The sequence below is a fragment of the Epinephelus moara genome, chromosome 24 (genome assembly GCF_006386435.1).
Source record: "Epinephelus moara isolate mb chromosome 24, YSFRI_EMoa_1.0, whole genome shotgun sequence".
NCBI lineage: Eukaryota > Metazoa > Chordata > Actinopteri > Perciformes > Serranidae > Epinephelus > Epinephelus moara.
This window is the reverse complement of record NC_065529.1, coordinates 18,085,595-18,100,442: the sequence shown is the minus strand read 5'-3', so window position 1 is coordinate 18,100,442 and position 14,848 is coordinate 18,085,595. Positions and strand designations below refer to the sequence as shown.

The window sequence follows — 14,848 nt, the reverse complement described above, 5'->3', positions numbered from 1 at the left end:
TAACACTTTTTCACTGTCTTGCTTTGCCAAATATAGTATGAGCATGTTTGTTTGCAAAACCGCACTCCATCTTTTCACAAATTAAAGTCAAGGTTCTTAAAAGCATCAGTGTTTAATGCCTTTAAAACAGACATACAGGGACTTTGCTTCAATAAACTGTTGAAGCTGCATGTGATGCTGACTGCAATTAAACTGACTGCCTTTCTCATGTCAATATACATATAGCTGAATTAGAAAACCCAGTTAACAGAGCCAGCTGATAACCAGCTTCACGATTCAGTGCCTCTATCTGTTGCCATAGAAAAACAGCTTACAGCAGACAAAGTTTCGACAGGAAACACTGTGTGTGGTGGTAATGAACCAGAATGTCCTCAGAGGGGAGTCGACAGGACGGTGAGGAGGTGGCAGTGCAGGACTCTGGTTTCGTATCCATACCCATCACTTACTGGGCAACCTTTTTAGTAATTGTAAAAACTATTTTTTATTAATCTAAATGTAAAATAAATGGACAGTTTATTTCATGGGGTTTTCATGTGATGCACAAAGGAGTCATATTCTGTTCTATTATATTTTTATTATCAATTATCAGTGTAACTTTTTTTTTTTTAAAGATTTTTTTTTTTGGGCTTTTTGCCTTTAATGGACAGGACAGATTGAAATGGGGTGACAGAGAGAGAGAGAGAGAGTGGAGGTTGACATGCAGCAAAAGGTTGCAAGCCAGAGTCGAACCTGTGACCACTGCAGCGAGGCATCGCCTCTGTACATGGGGCACCAACACTATCCACTACACTACCAACGCCCAGTGTAACATTTTATATGACAAAATCTAATATAGCATTTAAAATATGCAGATGTGATGTCACAACGTCTACATATGGTCACTTATCCAAAGCCAAAATAAAGCAAACAAGAAGATGGACCCCAGAGTACATCAACAAGAGCTGATTTTCCATGATTATGAATGAAACCTCAAATTGAGATTTCACGTCTTCTTTGCATGGACTTGCATGTGTCTGATCATGTCCTTCTTATATCCAAAGGGTCTGGAGCAGATGCCACAGCAATGGGGTTTCTCTCCTGTGTGTGTTCTTATGTGACACACCATGTTGCTCCTCTGCCTGAATCCTTTCCCACAGACATAACATGCATACGGCCTCTCCACTTTGTGGATCCTCGTGTGTATCCTCAGACATTCAAGTCGTGCGAATCTCTTGCCACATTCTTTACAGCAGTGTGGTTTCTGTCCTGTGTGAATCAGCGCGTGCCTTTTTAAATGGGACCTTCTGCTAAATGTTTTGCCACAGATGGAACAAAGATTGTCCTCCTTGTTTGTTTCTAAAGGTTCAGTATCACTTCCTGCAGATGTTGCTTGGTTTAAAGGACAGAGAATGGCTGTATCGTTTGCATGAGTTTCAACATGCATCATTAATGAACTCCTGTGGTGGAAAGATTCTCCACACAGCTGACAACAAAAAGTTGTCTGGTTTGTCTGTTTTTTGATGTTCAAGCTTGGATCACTGGGATAACACCCATCTCCACTTTCTGACAAGAGAGGCTGCAAGAAATCTGACCCTCCGCAGCCATCCACTTCCTGCTCTGTTTTTATCCACTCATTTGGAGCGCCAGGAAGAAGATCCCCCTCTCTGCTGGCCACAGTTTGGGTCTGACCGCAAGAAGATGACTCAGTGCTCTGTTCATACTTTATACAAGCAACAGCATCACTTTCTAACAGGTCCTGCAGTTTCCCTTCGTCCTCACTGAGCCAGTGTTCCCGAGGCTCAGGACATTCTAGACCTGATGTTTCCTGCTTCACCAACACCTGACAGTGTTCACCATGTGATGGCTGCGTGGAGGCCTCTGCTTCAGACATGCTGACTTCCTGGGAAACTGGGGATACAATGAGAAAGACATATGTTGATTCACACTGAAAAAAATGTGCAGAGATATCCTGAGACACGCTGTCATGCCGTTCATCTGCTGCCATGACCTCATGTTGCAGCATGATAATGCACAGCCCCATGTTGCAAAGATCTGTACACAATTCTAGAAGCTGTAAACATCCCAGTTGTTGCACGGCCTGCATACTAACCAGACATGTCATCCATTGAGCATGTTTAGGATGCTCTGGATCAGCCTTTACGACAGTGCGTTCCAAATCCTGCCAATATCCAGTAACAATGTGTAGCACTGTGTGAGGCCAATGGTGTCACACCAGATACTGACCAAAAAATGCACTTTTGTAGCACTAGTCATGTGAAATAAATGTCTTTTTAAAAAAAATAAAACTTCGCTTGAAATAAATGTCTTTTTTGTTTTTTTTTAATAAAACTTCACATTTTAAAGTGGCCTTTTACTGTGGTCATCCCAAGGCACACCTGTGTATTAATGATAATCAACATGTTGATATGCAACACCTGTCAGGTGGATGGATTTTCTCTGATAGGAGAAGTGTTAACTAAGATTGATTTGCAAATTTGCAACCAAAATTTGTGTGCATAAAATGGGAACAAAAACAATAGTGTTGCGTTTAAATATTTATTCCGTGTATTAACATTACTAATACACTACTACATGTACTATACTGTGAATCTAATATAATCTATGCAAATACTGCATATCTCAATAAATCATTTTCAACATTATTGTACAAATAAACAATAAACACAAAGGGAGGACTCTGCACCTCACATTTAGAGACTGGAAAGATGACACAGAAACATCCAGGTATTTACCTGGCACTGTTATCATGGATTAAGGTGGATAGAGCAATGTATTTTGGTAGACAGCAAAAGGGCAATACTTTGATTAATAATTTTCTGTCCAGTAAAAAGCATATAATGGGGAAGCTTCTGTGACACACAAATACAGGCAAATAATAAAAACACACCACTGTAGTTACTGTAATTTCAGGTCTAACTGACTCTAATATCAAATGTTTCTCTAATGACAGACCTAACAGTCATTAATTAACATTACACTCTTTACTAAAACAATAATAACAAACAGGTAAGGACCAACCTGCTGTGAACACCTCCACCTCATCCTGCATCACACTTTCAGCTACCATTAGCTGCACGCCTTCTTTACTCTTCTTTGACAGATAAATATCATTATGATACTCTAATATGGTCCTTTCCACAGCGCCGAAGATTTCCTCTGCTGCCGCTGTTAGTCGCTCATTGACAAAGAGTTTCAGCTGCTGTAACTTAGACATTTTAGGGCACAAGAAGATATAGCTGTCTCCAACTTCTGCTCCTGCTTCTTCTTCTTTGAGGTTTAGTGGCGGTTGACAAACCACGTTTTAGTGCATTACCGCCACCAGCTGGTATGTGGATCAGGGCGTCTAGTATTTACAATAAATACATTTGAATGAAAAAAACATAGCTTCTCTATAATAGTAATTTGTCTCAGATACTTAATCTGTATAATATCTATCTTTTCTAATAGTGTCAAATCTACTGAGGTATCAGGATATAGGATATCCAAGGTGAAATTGCTGGCAATGGCACTGTTAGGCTGAAGCATCTGTTGCTTTTTGTCACTGTTTCCCTCCTCTCCTTTTCCCAACACGGTTAAAGTGTCTTGTGATCTTGATAATGGTCCTGTAAATTAACCCAGTAGTTCACTGATAGCTGTATCCTTCTCATTTCTAATGCCATTTCGCCCATTTCCACCTGTAATGCTGCTACTGGGATTGTTCTAGATGCATCTGTACATAATCTCAAAGCCTCGTATTGATTATTACCTATTTTTTTTTAGAGATGTGCTTGCTGTTGATCCATATACTTCACAGCCATACTCCAATATCAATCCAACTAGTCCACTATTGCTTTTAATGCAGTTCTGTCTGCCCCCATTTGCTCCCAACTGAACACCTTATGACATTTAGTACATTTAGTAGCTACTTCAATTCTTGTGTATACACTTTTAGCTTAACACCAGGAGCAACTTATCAGTCACTGATCTGTATTACATTTATTTACTGCTGAGGCCACATTGAACAGCATCACTGCACCTGTCACGTGATGATGAGAACTCGAGCTCATCTAACGCCTTTTACGGGTTTATCCCACTGGTTATCTTGTGTTTCCTGAGCTACACTATCCAACACCAAAGTAAAGATGAAGGTAACAGATGTGCTGCACTGAAGCAGCTACCAGGTAAACCTGCTTTATAAATTCTTTATAAAATGGCTAACCACAAAAAAAGAGCTAGCTGCAGCTAACAACTTTACCAGCTAACTTAGCTAAGTTACTGCGTTTTAAACAAAAACACGGGTGTTATTTTTGAAAAATTGTTATTTTTTAAAAGAATATATCAATACTTTAAATTAGTCAGTCCCGTTAGATTAGCAGTGTCCTTTTAGTGATGACATATGAAACTGGTTGCCATGGATTCCGACCAAAACTGTATAAATACAAGACACTTCTCAAATTCATCATTTCACCCTGAGACTTTAGAGGAGAAACATTCACTCGACAATTCCTAAAAACTGAGCAAGTGACCACCGAAAAGAGGACACCAGTGGAGCTAATTTTCTGTTTCATCATGGAGACTGTAAGAAAATAACTGTTTCTAAAAAGATTTGTTTTTCAGGTAATTTTCTTCGACGCCTCAATTGAATTTCAGCCTTTAGAAACTTCGAGAGCCTCAAAAACTGACTTTCATGGCTTAAATTCAGTTGAAGCGTCGATTAAAATACTTTTTGCTGTTTAATAGTTATTTCATTTGACGACTTAACCAAATTTAAGCCTTGAGCCATCGAAAACTTGACCTGACAGCCCCACAGACTTTCATGGCTTAAATTCAATCGATGCGCCCAATAAAAATAAAATTTTCAAGTAATTTTATTCGACGACTTCACGAAATATAAGCCTTGAGGCGTCGAAAGCTGACCTTCATGCAGCGTCGAGTTGGTTCAGTAAAATATAATAAAATATTAAATACACAATAAACAGTTAAGTTGTTGGTATAAATAACTGAAATGTGAGAACAGAGGTAACAATGCCAAATGCTGAACCAACTGCTGATTTCAAGCAAATGGTGACAATGTTTAAGACTTGTTTGCACAGCTTAAGGAAAATATAATCTTGCATATTGCACAGTGATGTTTTAAAGACACAATAGAGGCTCCTCTTTCAGTCTATTTTCCTCAGGATGTAGCCCTCATTCATGCTTCATTTGATGATTTTAAAGTTATCCATTTTTTGGTGAAGTTAGTTTCCTCATGTCACATAAAGGTAAAGACAAAAACACCCTGACATTTACATGCTGAGTACAAAATAGCTTGTTTATTTAAGGGAAACAGTGAGACATCAGTGTGCTTATTTGTGTGCTTATCTGTGAATTGAATGGATTTACACATTCATTATGTTCAGTCAAATATAGTTGTGTTGAATGAAGTTGAGTCTATTCCTGAACTGCATTTCAATCATTACAGATGTGTGATGTGCCAACCCCCCTCCACGACCACCTGTACTGGTGGAGAGAGCCCCGTAGGAGCCCCCAGGAGGAGCACCCTGCTCCCAGCACCAGTGCCAGCACCTCTGAGGTAAAACTCATGGCTTTTGCTGTCTGGGATTCACACGGCTAAAGTGTGTGTCCTTTTAGATTTGTTATGAGTGTGTGCTTATTTGAAATATCTTGAAATATATTTTAAATGTGTAGTTTAGTGCACTGATACCTAATAACTATAAATAATAATTGTAATTGCCCATACCATCTGTGAATATATGCATTTGTCAACATACTATAACAATGTATGTTTAATGGAAAGTCAACTCTTACGACTGTGATGTTTGTGACACTGCAACAACCATGACATAATGTGTGCCACATGTTGAAAAATGTCATCATTAATTATTCAAGCTCTAAACTAATGCCTCACACTATTTTGACTCACCCAGTTGTTTTGTTGAAGTAATTTGTGTCACTATAGAGCTCAAATTGTATGCTACTTCAGCTGAGGCTGTATGTGTTGTATTGCATTTAGAGGTTTTGTAATTTTGCATTTGTACTCTGAACAAACACAACGAATCACAGTAGATTACAGGGTTTGTCATGGACTCAGTATCAGAGGACATGAGCACATAGATAGAAGAGGTTTTTTACGTAATTACATAGTGAAGGTGTAGGAGCTATTTATTAGATTGTGTTTTTAATTTGTTTTGAGTTTGATAATTATAGAAAATTGTTTTTTTAGATTAGATATATTAAATGTTTCTTTTGTAGGTAATTTCTTTAGTTTGCTTAGTTTGTTTAATTTATTAAGTCTATGTTTGTTGTTTTGTAACAACTGGGCAGCATTTCAGCTCTTTTGAAAGTGAACTGTTTGGGATCTGAGAAAAAAAAAGATCTTTCCGTTGTAATTCTACATAAAACAGCTAATTTGCTATTAGTGTGGCAGTCAGTGGAGACCTTTGATAGTAGAAAGTTCTCAAATAGCGATGCCTCAAACTTCAATTCTACTGGATGAGCTAAACTCAGTGAAACTGTAAATGCGAGTCTCCCCCTGCTGGGGACATGGTGGGAGAAAGTTAGTCTCTGTGTCCCACCCTGGGACAATACAGAGGCCTACAGCTCCTGCCAGGAAGGCTGTATCCATGAAAACAGACTGTGGGACAGACAGACATCTCGGCTGGCTGTCCTGCACCTCGTTCAGCAGAGATAGCATGTAGAGGTAAGACCGTCATTATCAGTGATTAGGTGAGGACATTAATTGGACAATCTCGTATGTCACCCTGCGGTCCAAGCATTACCCAGGACAAGACGTCTGTCTGCACAGGAGATTCAGCTGCATTCCCACATATCCTGCCGGTGTAACTTCCTCCTTTCCAGTGTTGCCATGACAGCCAGTCACATCATAGCTGCACGTTGCTGCGATGTGGTTTTGCCTCTCGTTCCTCATATCGGCCTGTGACCCTCTCCTGGAAGCTGCAGTAACATCTGTCTTGCAGGCAGGTGACCCACTGATTGTTTATCCTCCTGCAGGTCTTCATGCGCCGCCCGGATGACGATGTTCTGCCGACTGTGCGTTTGGTTCCGCCGCGGTCCTTGCGTTACTCTAAGTGATCAGTAAGTTTGATGTGTCGCTGGCGCTGTGTGATGAGAAGTGTGGAGTGGAAGTGTGTTGCTGGAGCGTTACATGTCTGATTTCTATTATTATTGCCGTCAGCAAAGGCCTGCTGATTGGTCTCTGGCAAGTTCACCAGTAAATAGTTTAGCTGAGGTGGTTAGCCATCCTGATCCTGACACATCTTATCTGATCACTTGAGTTCATCTTGATGGCCTAAACAGTGGCCACGCTCATTAAACATGTGGCATTAGCTGTGTGAAATTTTTCCCTCAGAGTTTAATGTTTTAGTTTATAAAGTGTTCTCAATGATGAAACAGGCGTTGCCTTTGATTCAGATGAGGTGGCACACCACCTCCATAAAACACTATGAAACCCTGCAGCTGTTGAATTTGCACTAGGTGGCACTAATGAGTTAATTAGGTAATTATGGGATGTGTTGCAGTGTCCCCTGCTGTTGCAAGGCGACTTATTACAAATAAATTAAATCTGACCTGAAGAGTTTATATCTCTCTATACTCAGTTAATGTTTGTCAGACCAGACTGAAGTCATGATGCTGTGTTCATGTCTCATCTAAATAATGTGAAATCCGAAAGCCGCTGATTCTGTTTTTTCATGTAAACATTGTATATAAAACATTTACAGCACAAGTGATGTGTTAAGTTAACTTGTTACATCAAAGGAGTAACCTGGACTTTGTGCCAGTATTTATTATAGAGTTATAGTATTCCTATAATGATAATGTTTGGTATAGTAACTCTAAGAAGTGTTTACGAAGTTTAAGAAGTGATAAAATACAATGATCCATTCAGTTACACAGGAAACACAGATGGAAACCAATGACGTACCAGCAGCAGTCTGAAAAGACTATAACTGAACTAGTTTGACCTGGTCCCTTACTTTTTGCTTCTGTTCATGGCTTTAACAGGTTGCAGGAGGCAGGAAGAGGCAGAGGGAGGAGAGCCGCTCCAGAGGCACCGAGGAGCCTCCGGAGAGACGCCGCCGCAGCCGCAGCCCGCAGCCATCCACCTCTACGCCACAGGCCAGGCCGGAGGACGTTCAGCTGGAGGTGAGTACTCCAAATATATATACTGGGTCAGAACCACTGTATCTTAGCTCTGAGGTCACCATACACATTTATCCCACACTACTGCATCTAGCTTAAAGGGTGTACATGAACCAGTCTGACCCCTGACCCCTCTCTCTGGATTTCTAAACGGTTCAGGAAAGGACGACCCAGCCTGGACCCCTCCAGCAGCCTGTGGATGACGTAGACTACGATGACGTCATGGCCCTGCCCCTCTGGCCCTCCGTCTACGGTCCCCAGCCTGGTGGTCTCCCACCTACTGCTTTCAACGAAGTGGCGGCGATGATCATGGCGTGGATGACCGACTCTCCCTACAACCGCGAGATGTGACAGTACCACACCACCACCACTCAAACATACTCACAGGCACTCACACACACACTCAAACACTCTCAAACATGTTCACACACCTTTCCTTCCAACTTCTTACTTTCATTTCCCTCTAAGAAAAAAACCCCAAAAAAAACAAAAAAAACTTCCTTTGCATGTACTTTAGATAAGTTTTTAACTCTTTTATTGTATTTAGTTTTGAGTTTTAAATCTTTTTTTTAGTTCAGAGGTAAGTTTCCTTTCAGTGCCTAGATAAGTTTTAAATCTTTCATTCCTTTAAGTTCAGAAATAAGTTTCCCTCCAGCTTTCAACTTTTATTTCTGTATTTTAAACAAACAAAAAAAACTTCCTTTGCATGAACTTTAGATAAAGTTTTAACTCTTGGAGATAAGTTTCCTTTCTATTTCTAGATAAGTTTGAAATCTTTTTCCTTTCAGTTCAGAGGTAAGTATAGTTTAATTGCCTAGATAAGGTTTAAATCTTTCTTTCCTTTTAGTTCAGAGATACGTTTCCCCCCAGCTTTCAACTTTTATTTCTGTCTTAAAAAAAAAAAAAAAACTTCCTTTGCATGTACTTTAGATAAGTTTTTAACTCTTTTATTGTATTTAGTTTGGAGTTTTAAATCTTTCTTTTAGTTCAGAGGTAAGTTTCCTTTCAGTGCCTAGATAAGTTTTAACTCTTTCATTCCTTTTAGTTCAGAGATAAGTTTCCCTCCAGCTTTCAACTTTTATTTCTGTCTTAAAAACAAACAAACAAAAAAACCCTTCCTTTGCATGAACTTTAGATAAGATTTTAACTTTTGGAGATAAGTTTCCTTTCTATTTCTAGATAAGTTTTAAATCTTTTTCCTTTCAGTTCAGAGGTAAGTATAGGTCTTCCCTTTGTTTATAGTTTAAAGTCTTTAATTTCATTTGACTGCAGATAACTTTAACATACTTTATTCCTTCTTTGTATGTAGACAGGTATAGTAAGCCTTTTACTATTTAATACCTTCTATACTTTGAAAAAATGTATAGAGAAAAAGTAATGGTAAGTATTTAAACTCACTCACAATCTTAAAAAAAGCAACAACATTATTTTTCTTTTAACAGTGTAAACCATAAATGTCAATTAATTTAGAATATTGAAAATATTTAGGTATATTTACAAGTATTTTAAGTATTCAAAATCTTTCTCATTAAATCTAGTGAGGCCAAATTATAATGACAAGATCATAGGGGTAAAGGGTTTTAGGAGGGTCTACTGTAAATGTCCCATTCCACCTGATTTTTGAAGCTTTTTCTTTGGTGCTAATTTTCCAAATGTTTCACCAAGTGGAATCGAGTTAAAACATGTATTAGAAGGTGTTACGACAGCATGTTACACTGACAGGTAAGAAGTTCAGAGTTGTAAAGTGATAGTGTTAATTTAAGAATTTACGAATAACAATCAAAATATAAAAATCTTAAAAAGCATGCAGCAGTTGCAAAGAGTATTGTAACAGTAGAAGCAGTTGTGTTAGAATCTGGAGTAAACTGGAATTACTAACAGCTCTCAGATGGACGAGTAGTTGAACTTTCAAGTGTCTTTGAAACAAATTTAACTTGTTTAAACTATTTTGATAAGAAAGAATAATTCACATTTCTCTTTTTCTAACTTTTGACTTTGTAGAAGAAGGAATCTTGATCTTTGGTTTTCCAGCGGACCGTTGGAGCAAGTCCGGCTTCTCTGCTGCTAACGCTGCTGCCGGGATACAGCGGGATACAGCCGAGGAGGAGCCGGCTGCTAATGCTATGTACCGGGACACTGCTAATGCTGCTTGCTCCCTCTGCTCAGTCGTAACTGTAACTGATGCTGAGACTCTACTGACTGTGTGACTGGTAGACGGCGGTGGGTGGCGCAACAGGCCAAAACACAAATTCAAAACATAAACATGATTTGCGGACTGTAAAAATGTTTTTTAAATGCGAATATTCTGGCTGTACTATTGTTGTCAGTGAGATCAGTATGTTATATGAACATTATTCCTTAGTCCCTGTGACATATTAGGAGGATTTTACGACTATTTGCTTTAGATTTCTTACATATAGCACCTTTAAGAGGGTTTGTATAGGCAATGTTCCATTCAAGTCCTTTTATTGCTGTAGTGCAGATATCACAGACTTTAAAAGACGTGAAAACTGTTCTCTCATAATGTTTCTAAATAATACCATAATAATTTGGCTTTGTCTAAACATATCAGATTATTAACAGTTGAAAACAATTCCTGAAATGATAGTGTCTTGTTTTGTCATGATTTACAAACAATAGGAAACAGATATTTGGATGAAGCATTCCCTAAGGGTTAGGGTTAGGGAGTGTTACATTCCCGTTGTTCCTGAACAATGTATCCTGTGAAGACTGTAAGTTCTTTCCTTGTTTAACTGTTTTTTTTTTCCTAGTATGCATTGTTCAGTAACTTAGGGTGGGGGTGTTACATGCCCCCCCCTTGCTGATCTCTTTCCTCATTCTGTGTCTGCCTCCTTCCCAACAGGTGTGGCTGCCCAGCAATCAGAGCACCTGTAAAGAGGGGGAGGGGACTGCAGCTCAGGCTTTTTCCTCATTCTGGCCTGGCAGCAGCAGGAGCTGCTGCATTAGCAGAGATCTTGGTAGTGGTTGTGTGACCTTATGTAAGTTGTTTTTGCTTTCCTTCTCCTTTCTTCCTGGTGGGTCCAGTAGTTCAGTTTTCGCGGCTTCATTTTCATTGTTTAGGGTTTAGTTGGTTTCTGTTAGGGTAGAGGGGAGAACCCTGTTCCTCCGGCCCATGTGGGTTGGACAGAGGTGGCTCCCTTTCTTTTGTTCTTTTTGGCTGGCCCACCAGTATTTAGTTAGTTTGGGAGGGGGTTTTATTTAGCTAGGGTTTTTGTATGTTTTGGTCTCTGAGTTGGTCACATCACTTGTCTGCCTTGTTCAATAACAAAAACGTGTTTTTTATTGCAACTCTTGACTTGTGTAATTGTGCTCGGTCTCATTGGTACGAGCTGATTTAGGGGATCGTAACATAATTTGGGGGCTCATCTTAACTAGTTGGGAACTTAAAGTTTTCAATGTGGTTTTGTGACATCTAGCTTTGGTGGCTTAGTGGCAGTAGGCCTGTGTAAGTCTGGATGTTTTGGTAGTTTGGGGTTGTAGCCTTTTGTACTATGTGTTGCCTTTTGTGTGTTTGGTAACTTTGTGGACACAGTCTTGTGGGCTCTGTGGTAATAGTATTTGTGGCTGTGCTGTGTGTGCAGTAATTTGTGGGTCAAGAGTTGCAGTTGTGTTGAGGCCGTGTAGTGTGGCTTCATTTTGTCCTGTAGGCCGTGTTGTTGAGACACTTAAAATGGAGTTCAAGTTGGCTGAGTTTGTTGATTCTCCATCTTTGGAGATTTTTGATCAGTGTACGAAGGCTAATCTGGTGTTAATTGCTGATCATTATGAGGTAGCTGTTTTAAAGCAGGCTAAAAAGCAAGCTATTAAAGCAGTGTTGTGTGCTGCCTTAGTGGATAAAGGTATTTTGCCCCAGTTACAGAGTACTCCAGAGCAGTCGGGTTGGTCTGTTGAGGCAGTCAGACTTAAGGAGTTAGAGGTTGAGTTGCAGCGTCTGGCTTTGAAAGAGAAGGAGTTGCATTATATTAACGATCTTGAAACTAAGGGGCTGTCCACACCAACGCGAGTTTTTATAAAACTGTGACTCTTTGCTCACGGTTTGGCCTTTCATCCACACATAACCGCAGTTTCAGTTCTGTAACAGGAGTTATTTGTAACCGGAGTCCAGGGTGAACTTTTTGGAAAAGTCCGGTGTCAGCAGTCATGTGTGGACAGGATAACCGCAAGTTATTTTGTCTCGTCTCCATTGTATGACGTCACAGTGTGCGACGTAAACAGAAAACAGCTGTGTTATTACCCGATCCAGTGTGTGTGAGAGACGATTTGAATTTCCTGAATCTTGTTCACTTTATATTCATTTGTAATAGTGAGCAGTAACTCTACCTTGCTGTCAGTCCACACAAAAGATTCCACCCTGCCTCGATTCGCCATTGTTGATTTTTTTCGCGCTTTTTGGTTGTTTTTCCGGTAATGACGTTTTACTGCCTTCTGATTGGCTACAATGGCCTTACAGTTAGGAGTTATATCGCCACCTACTGCTTTGGCATGTGTATTACATTGCTTGATAGTGGAATTTGCGGTGTCATGTGGACAGAGGTATTTTTATTACACCGCTCGTATGGACGCAGATTTTTTTAAAAACTGGAGGCCAAAAAAGTTAAGTTTTAAAAATACCCGTGCTCGTGTGGACTAGGCCTAAAAAGCTTGAGCAACAAACTAGGATCCACATGCTTGAATTAGAGCTTGGTGCCGCTTCTCCAGTTACTAGTAGATCCACTGATATTGATGTGAGTAAAAACATCCGCTTGGTTCCTCCTTTTAATGAGAAGGACGTTGATAAATATTTTATCTTGTTTGAGCAGGTGGCATCGACGTTGAAGTGGCCGAAAAATGTGTGGACGTTGTTGTTACAATGTGTTTTGAGTGGTAAAGCGCAGAGGGTTTACTCGTCTCTTCCAGCAAAAGATAGCCTTGATTTTGATAATGTAAAAGCTGCTGTGCTTGGAGCATATGAGCTGGTACCTGAGGCTTACCGTCAGAGGTTTCGTAGGTTGAAGAAGCAGGGGTATCAGACTTTTGTTGAGTTTGCTCGGGACAGAGTCTCTTTTTGACCGCTGGTGTACGTCCAGCAAGGTTGAGGATTTTGAGCAGCTTCGACAGTTGGTGTTGATGGAGGACTTTAAGAATTGTCTCCCTGAGAGAGTCAACATATTTGAATGAGCAGAAAGTTTCTGATGTGTTTAAGGCTGCTGTCTTAGTGGACGAGTATGTTCTGACTCATAAGACCGTTTTCAGTAGTAAGCCTGGTGAGAGCATAAATGGTACTGTGAAGGATAGTACTAGAGGTACAGCTGTGGAGTCTGAGCTGGTCAGAAGTGTTGGTCCCTCAGAACCTGAGGTTAAGGTTGAGAAGGAGGAGTTGAGGGAAAGAGATAATGTCATGTGCTTCTATTGTAAGGAAAAGGGGCATATTGTGGCAACCTGTCCTGTGTTGAAAAAGCGGAATTCTAAACCGGTGGCTTTGGTCAACAAAGTTGATGAAACCTTGGATGAGTTTCCTGCAGTGTCCAGTGATCTGGCAGATTTTGCTCCATTTGTTATGGATGGTTTTGTCTCATTGCCTGATAGTAGTCATAAGGTCCCTGTGAAAATGCTGAGGGATACTGCTGCCTCCCAGTCTTTTATTTTGGAGGGAGTGTTGCCATTCAGTGACAGGTCTGCAGTGGGTTCTGATGTTCCTGTGTTGGGTTTTGGCATGAAGGACATAGGTATGCCTTTGCATAGAGTCCGTGTAGAGTCTGACCTTGTTTCAGGTGAAGTGACTGTGGGAGTGCGTCCTGGTTTCCCAATTCAGGGGGTTTCCTTTTTATTTGGGAACGATTTGGCAGGAGGAAAGGTGCTGGTTACCCCTGAAGTGACACCAGTCACTGTTAGGCAGTCTCCTGATGAGCTCGCTGTGAAGTTTCCAAAGGTTTTTGCAGCTTGTGCTGTTACTTGGTCTCGCTCTAAAAAGGACAAAGCTGATGTTGATTTGAGTGACAGTTTTATGTGATACTGGTGTTGATTCCCAGATTTCTCCAGAAACTGTTGAGAGTAAAGGTGTGGATGTAGGGCCTTTCTCTGAGGTTGAGCATTTGTCCCTGACTCGTGACCAGTTGATTGTTGAGCAGAAAAATGATGCTACTTTGTCTGCCTCGTTTGAAGCTGTGGTAGCTGGGGATGAAGTGGATTCTGTGTCAACTGGTTATTTTGTGAGGGATGGGTTGCTGATGCGTAAATGGACGCCATTGACTTCCTCAGTTGTGGATGATTGGAGTGTTGTCACTCAGATTGTAGTTCCTGTTCCATACCGTGAAACAATTTTGAATCTGGCTCATGATAATCCCCTCGCTGGTCATTTGGGTGTTAAGAAGACGTATGACCGCATTTTGCGGCATTTCCGTTGGCCAGGATTGAAGAGGGATGTGGCACGCTATTGCAAGTCTTGTCATACATGTCAGGTGGCTGGGAAGCCAAACCAGACCATTCCTAGTGCTCCACTGTATCAATCAATCAATTTCAATTTTATTTATAAAGCCCAATATCACAAATCACAATTTGCCTCACAGAGCTTTACAGCATACGACATCCCTCTGTCCTTATGACCCTCGCAGCGGATAAGGAAAAACTCCCCAAAAAAAACCCTTTAACGGGGAAAAAAACCGGTAGAAACCTCAGGAAGAGCAACTGAGGAGGGATCCCTCTTCCAGGA

General features: G+C 40.4%; 1 protein-coding gene across 1 annotated transcript; it reads right to left on the bottom strand.

Moving 5' to 3' along the window:
* Positions 1 to 409: 409 nt before the first annotated feature.
* On the bottom strand, positions 410 to 3,265 carry LOC126386131 (zinc finger protein 135-like). Its single transcript, XM_050038276.1, has 2 exons — positions 3,019 to 3,265; positions 410 to 1,887 (listed from the first exon to the last, which is right to left on the bottom strand). Exons 1-2 carry the CDS (start codon positions 3,212 to 3,214, stop codon positions 983 to 985), a joined length of 1,101 nt encoding a protein of 366 aa, XP_049894233.1. The 5' UTR covers positions 3,215 to 3,265; the 3' UTR covers positions 410 to 982.
* Between the last annotated feature and the right edge of the window lie 11,583 nt (positions 3,266 to 14,848).

What these genes read in the sequence shown, in the direction of transcription:
- LOC126386131 (XM_050038276.1), bottom strand. Translation starts at nt 3,214, where the DNA reads ATGTCTAAGTTACAGCAGCTGAAACTCTTTGTCAATGAGCGACTAACA. An exon ending in GGTGGAGGTGTTCACAGCAG is followed by an intron (nt 1,888 to 3,018) that starts GTTGGTCCTTAC and finishes TTGTATCCCCAG; the next exon opens with TTTCCCAGGAAGTCAGCATG.